The sequence below is a fragment of the Hordeum vulgare genome, chromosome 7H (genome assembly GCF_904849725.1).
Source record: "Hordeum vulgare subsp. vulgare chromosome 7H, MorexV3_pseudomolecules_assembly, whole genome shotgun sequence".
Classification (NCBI taxonomy): domain Eukaryota; kingdom Viridiplantae; phylum Streptophyta; class Magnoliopsida; order Poales; family Poaceae; genus Hordeum; species Hordeum vulgare.
This window is the reverse complement of record NC_058524.1, coordinates 625101733-625108666: the sequence shown is the minus strand read 5'-3', so window position 1 is coordinate 625108666 and position 6934 is coordinate 625101733. Positions and strand designations below refer to the sequence as shown.

The window sequence follows — 6934 nt, the reverse complement described above, 5'->3', positions numbered from 1 at the left end:
GATGAGGAGTGGCAAATGGAACTTGAGCGTCGGAGATATGAGGCTAGGATAAAGGAGAATGACAGGAAGATGCTAGAGAAACGTAAAGAAGAATGGGAAGTTAACTTTAAGAAGATGACGGCAGAGGGCGCAGCAAAGAGAGAGCGGGAGCATCAACGCTTCACGGAAAGGGTTAAGGAAGAGGCTTCAAAAATGCGCAAAAGGGAAGATGAAGAGGAAGAAGAGAGGAAGAAGAGAGGAAGAAGAAGAAAGGAAAGGGGCCTTGCTCGACCCAATAGAGTCGGATGCTTCTATTCTCATGCGCGCTTTCATCTTCGAACCCTATGTGTTGTTGAACCTTGTTCGCTTGCGTGCTTTCTTACTATGAAACTCCACTATGTATGCACTTTTGGACGTATGTTCTTTAAGAACCCTATGTACGTTTTAACTCCACTATATTTGTGTTGTATGTTTTAACTCCAGTATTATTGTGTTGTATGTTTGAACTCCACTATATTTGTGATGTATATTTGAACTCCTCCACCACTATGTGCTGCAGTTTTCAGCATGCCAGAATGTGTGAAGCCTAAGCCTTGGGCGTTGCACATGTGTGGCGCCTTAGGCTCAGGCGCCACACATGTGAAACAGAGAGTAACATAAGTGTGCACTTTCTGTTGCTCTCTGTTTCACATCTTTTTCACATGTGTGGCGCCTGAGGCTTAGGCGCCACACATGTGAAAAAGATGTGAAACAGAGAGCAACAGAAACAGACGCCACACATGTGAAAAAGATGTGAAACGGAGAGCAACATAAAGTGCACACTTAAGACTCTAGTAGGTTTCACATGTGTGGCGCCTAAGGCTTAGGCGCCACACATGTGAAACCTACTAGAGTCTGAAGTGTGCACTTTCTGTTGCTCTATGTTTCACATCTTGCTTGAACGGGTAACTTGGCTACTCTTTTTAACAAGGATTATTTGTAAAGTAAAAAAAGGTTGGTTATGTATGAGATATGTGTGTTGGTTATGTATGAGATTCGTGTGTTGGTTATCTAAAGAAGGTCTAGGTGCCATGTATAAGTATGATACGCTAGTAAAGAAGATCTAGGTTGGATAACACAAATAGTAGCAAGAACTTTAGATTACAAACAAAGTAAGATACAACGTGCTGATAAAACTAGCTGAAATTAAGATACAACGTGCTGATAGAACTTGCTGAAATTAAGATACAACTTGCTCATACAACTTCGTGAAATCTACTGAGTCCAACGTGGATATTTTCCTTTTCCTTCTGCTGCCTTGGCCGCATGAGCCCTTTATCTCTTTCTCTCCCTCTCAGCTTCACGGGTCTGTTCCCGCTGTCCGTAAACCTCCTCCAGCCGAAGTTTCTCTTCTTGGTTTTTCCTTTTCATCTCATCAAGAAAAGCCCTCTGCTCCACACAGTACTCTTCCCACGCTTTCTTCTACGCTGCTTTCTCCTCTGCTTCAGCCTTCTCGCGGTGCTCTTCCAAGTCCGAGCTAGCCCATGCACGGCGACCTCTTTCACGAATCTCGGTCACCGCCCAGTCCGGCGTTTCCGTGTCAATCCAACGATAGTACATGCATACAGGAGGAGGAGACTACCGGATGGATCAGATTCAAGTAGACAATAATATCAAGTAAACAATAATCTGGATGACTTGAGCATACCGGAGGCCTGATGTACGCAGAAATAGATTCGGGTGGATGAGATTCATAATTGGCGCACATGAAAAACTTCATGCCCAACCAATCTGAAAAATCCGTCACCTCATTCACCTTGCAGAGATCACCGCACCAACATCGAACTGCTTCCACCCCCCGAGGCAAACTCGCACTCTTCATTTTCTTAGGCCTGATGCTTTGATCCGAGCAAGGCAAACTCATATTGACTAAAGTGGTGGTAGTGTTCTCAAGTGAGGCTGGATGACGGAGGAAGGCAGTCCAATGCCTCCTTTTATAGACTGAGATGACCAGGAAGATGGCGGGAAATGTTGGCCGGAAAATTATGGCGGGAAAGGTGGAGGGAAAGGTGGCGGGAAAGAAGACGTGGAAATATTGGCGGGAACGGAGGAGGGAAAGGTGGCGGGAAAGAAGACGTGGAAATATTGGCGGGAACATAGGAGGGAAAGGTGGCGGGAAAGGGTGTGCTCAAAATTTGGCGGGAACGGAGGAGGGAAAGGTGGCGGGAAAGGGTGTGCTCAAAGGGCTGTGTTGACGGAAAGGTGACAGTATGTTTTCACATGTGTGGCGCCTAAGCCTTGGGCGTTGCACATGTGTGGCGCCTAAGCCTTGGGCGCCACACATGTGAAAACCTACTGGAATCTGAATTTTGACAGCAATTGACAGCATTTTGACAGCATATATTTTGACAGCAATTGACAGCATATATTTTGACAACAATTGACAACATATATTTTGACAGCAATTGAAAGCATATATTTTGACAGCATATAAATCATCGTAAGCAAATGGTTCACAACACAAGTAAATGGTTCACAACTCCTAATGGTTCACAACACAAGTGCAACACCAAGTAAATGGTTCACAACTCCAAATGGTTCACAACAAAAGTAAATGGTTCACAACACAAGTGCAACACCAACAAGTGCAAATGCTTCACAACTCCAAATGGCTCCGGTTCACATCTTGGGGCCTCGTCCCCTCTTAGAAACTAGCTTCTTTCTTCTCGCAACTACAAATTGCTCCGGGTCATCCGACTCATCGTCATCGTCATCGTCATCCTCATCGTCCATGCTTCTCATCCTTGACAAACGAGAGCCCCCGGCGACCAGGTTCTTTCCTTTCCATAATCATCCGGTGAGTACCGCCTTAATTCCTTCCTAGGCTTCAACATGTAAGCGGATCGTTGGAAAGCCTTCAACGTCATTCCGTCCGCAACCTAAAACGATATTGTCATACATATGAAGGTTGAAAGTGCACAATGTTTTATGGCTATGCCATACCTCTGGAGTGTCAACATCATCTTCTACAGTATTTCTTTGGGTATTAGCTGCCGAGGTAATGTCACCATCGTCTGTACGAGCGCTCGAAGAAGCTGAATCGTCTAGAGTATTTCTTTGGGATGAATCGGATCTCGAAGGTGAAACATATTCAGGGTCACGGCAACCTAAAATGTTGGATAGGCGCCGCAACTTCTTGCCCTGTTCCTGTTAGATTCAAATATAAATCAGATATATAAGGTACCGTATGTTGCATTCGTGGGCAAAATAATAATAATGACACAACACCTTTATGAAAAGACGAAGTGCAGATTCTCCCTTTTTTCCTACAGGTGTCTTCTCTAGAATATCTTCAGACTCATCAGCTTGTTTCTTGACCTCTTTGCGCTATGATCACAAGACAATGACATGCAAGTGAATAGGTGTACTAGCATTCATACTTAACATAGGTGAGCACACTTACCACAAAAGTTCAGGACAGGGGCGAAGGAAGTATGGTACCCTTCGCGAATTAACTTGTTGTAATCGCCATGAGCAAGTGCATCGTACTCAGTGGGTTCTTCCAATATGTCCTCCTCGTAAGCCGGCGGACAAATCTCGACACGAGTACTCTCCTGAAACCATCTTACGTAGTTGTTGAACGCAAGCGGACAATGCTGGCGGTGATTGGTTCGTTGCGCACTCGAAGCTGCCTGCACACTTTGCTCGAACATAATGACATAGTTCTTATGATGCTTATGCCAATCCTTGATCTTTCGCTGCCTCCTCCTATCCAACCTGCTTTTTACAAAATCCAACAGTAGCTCGCTCAACACTAAAAACACAACTCATCAGTAGTTCTTTATTGTGCATGATTCTGTTACCTGTGAAACTGTGTGTCAGTGTCCACCCACTCCGGCGGGTGTGGCTGAAACAACCCAAATTGATGCATCACACGATGCGGGAGATGAAACTCAACCGCCCAATTGCATATAAGGGGACAACACATTAGCCAAAGATGTTTTTCCTGCAGGCATAGTGGATTGAGCTCGAACGTGTGTGCATCACCAAGTTTGGCCCGGCACCATATGGCTCCCATTCCACCTACAACACAACATAAAAGGCACAATTCATTTTACTCACAACATAAAAGCTGGAAATCAACTCTGAAACCATCTTACCTGCTCGGCGGTAAGCGGATCCATCTCGTTGGTGTATTGCTTGTACAATAGGTTCACTTCGCTTGCCACCACCGATACCAAGTCCCACTTGTAAGCCCATGTAGGAATCCGTACAGGGTTGCCATGGTCATCCCAGGTATTCCACTTTGAGGTTTTAGGGCATCCAACAGGAAGGCGTTCCCAGCTCCATACCGAAAGTAGGAGCATACAACCACCAACTCCACCGTCCTTTGTGGACCTGCTACAAGCATCGTCCAACTACAAGTAACAACAAACATGCATCAGTTTTGCAGAAAAGGATAACAGAGAGTACTTACTATTAACAATTTATTACCTGCCGATACAAGTAAGCCAGTGCGGCCGAGCCCCAACTGAACTTGTTGTTGAAAACAGTCAATGCCTTCAGCCACATCCATGGAGCATTCTTGTCAGTGCCGTCAGCGAAGATAGTCCTAGAGATGACGTACCACATGTACACGCGAGCATACCTCTGGATCACCTCGTCATTTGCGTCCTCAGGACAATGAGAAAAGTTGGCGGCAATCCAAGTGAAAGGAGCGCCGGCCGGGACTCTATCTTTCTTCCCTCCATCTTCTACCTCCGGCTCTGGAGGCGACATACCAATAAGGGCCTCCATTTGTTGCCGCCATCCCTCGGAATCAGTGCTCATACAAAGAGGCTTCCCCTCGATCAGAAGTGCGGTGATCATGGAAACATCTTGAAGAGTAACTATCATCTCTCCGGTCCGGAGGTGAAAACTATGTGTCTCCGGCCTCCATCGATCAATAAGTGCAGTGACTGCCGCAGCATTCAGATTGGGCGTTGACCGACTCACAAGCTGAATGAATGGAAGGAGTCCTGTCATCTCGATGTATGGTGTGTACCGCTCATCGTACTGCATTACAGTCGATGCCCCGTGAGACCGGATCTTCAAGGGCGTAAGCTCCTGCAAACAGATAGGAGTGAGTGATATCATTACATTTTCATCTTATTAAATACATGATTTTTTATCATATGAGCTACTTACCATTTTCTTCTCCGACATCAAATAGGCCTGGTGTTCAACGTCATAAACATCATTCAAAAGCCACACCATCCTACAAATCAAAAAAAAATACTCATATTCAAAAAAATACTCATCTACTAATCCACTCATCTACATATTACTCATATCCTAACTACTCATATGAATCTACTAATATCCTAACTACTCATATGAATCTACTCATATCCTAAGAACTCATATCCTAACTACTCATACTAACTACTCATATGAATCTACTCATACTAACTACTCATATCCTAACTACTCATACTAACTACTCATATGAATCTACTCATATCCTGACTACTCATATGAATCTACTCATATCAATCTACTCATATCAATCTACTCAACAAAAACATGTTCCATTTGGATAGAAGGATGAGAAACGTAAGAGATTACCTAGTAGCCAACCTTGGGGGATCAATCCAAGGAAGAAATCACCAGATCTGAAGGGGATGGCGGAGGGGATTTGGACTTAGAGTAGAGCCAGCCGCCGCCGGTTTGAATGGGGGGGGAATGGGGAGGGGGTGGGGAGGGGGGCTGGCCCGTGGTTGTATAAATCAATGTGTGGCGCCTAAGCGTTCGGCGCCACACATTACAATGTGTGACGCCTAAGGCTTAGTCGTCACACGGCCTAGAGGATGGGCCCTCTCTGCCAGGTGGTCGGGGCGTGTGGCGCCGAACTGCTAGGCGTCACTCAGTGTAGTGTGACGCCTAGGTATCGGATGCCCAGGCCCGGCCCTGAGGGGGGCGATCGGGGCGGCCGCCCCGGGCCCCCACGTCTCAAGGGGCCCCATAGTAGCTGCGTTGACAACGGCTGTGAGCAGGCCTGGGCCACGCATGCATATGTTGCCCTTGTGGCGCTACTGATTAGCGATTTTTTCGGAAGGATAGCTAGTTGCCTAATTCACTTGATCTAATCAACGATCAACGATGACTCAAGGTCGAGGCTTATCTCCATCTCCCCAGTTAACCTTGCGTGTGCGCCGCCTCGACGAACTTGCTTTATCTCCATGTTTCCCGACGACTCAAGGAATAAGAGCAACACACAGCGCATGCAGCAGCGGATGCTCCATGGCCGGATGAGAGAAGGCATGTCTCATCTTTTGCCCTGTGCATTTTTTTCTTCTGAAAATAGTGTCCTGTGCGATTTTTCCAAGTCGAATTGATGATTTCGTCGAGATGAACTAATGCTTTCGTTAGGTTTATGTTAGTATCAATTACTAATTGCTTCTTTAATTTTGACGCCGTCACATCATCTAAAAAGTTTGCATCCGATAGTTAGAAAGAAAGAGAGAAAACATACATGATTCGTTGATAGAATCACATACATAATGTATCGACAAATTTCTTAAGTCAAACTTTATGAATTGAGAAAAATACATTAGATAATGTCAATATTGGTACGGCCACCAACAATTTTGCTTCTTGGATTGTTAGAATAAATATTTATAGGTAACATTTACAAATTAATTGACAGAAATATTGCATTTGGATTCACTTGCAATTCATATATGTATACCGCTTACTCGAAAAAAATGTATACTGCTTAATTATTAGTTCGACGCCTATATTTAGGGCCCCTAAGTTTTAGTTCGCCCCGGGCCTCTGAAATCCCAGGACCGGCCCTGCGGACGCCACACAAAAGGGTGAGACGGGTGAAATATTTCCTCCAAGGGGTCACTCTGTGGGTTCTTTTCTCACGTGTCATTTTTGTTAATTTTGCCGTTGCATTTCTGTTGACTGTGTGTGTGTGGTGGTGGGGGCG

The 6934-nt window shown here is 45.3% G+C and overlaps 1 protein-coding gene across 1 annotated transcript; it reads right to left on the bottom strand.

Annotated features, from left to right (window-relative positions):
* Positions 1–4371: 4371 nt before the first annotated feature.
* On the bottom strand, positions 4372–5274 carry LOC123408730 (protein MAIN-LIKE 2-like). Its single transcript, XM_045101782.1, has 2 exons — positions 5146–5274; positions 4372–5064 (listed from the first exon to the last, which is right to left on the bottom strand). Exons 1-2 carry the CDS (start codon positions 5272–5274, stop codon positions 4438–4440), a joined length of 756 nt encoding a protein of 251 aa, XP_044957717.1. The 3' UTR covers positions 4372–4437.
* Between the last annotated feature and the right edge of the window lie 1660 nt (positions 5275–6934).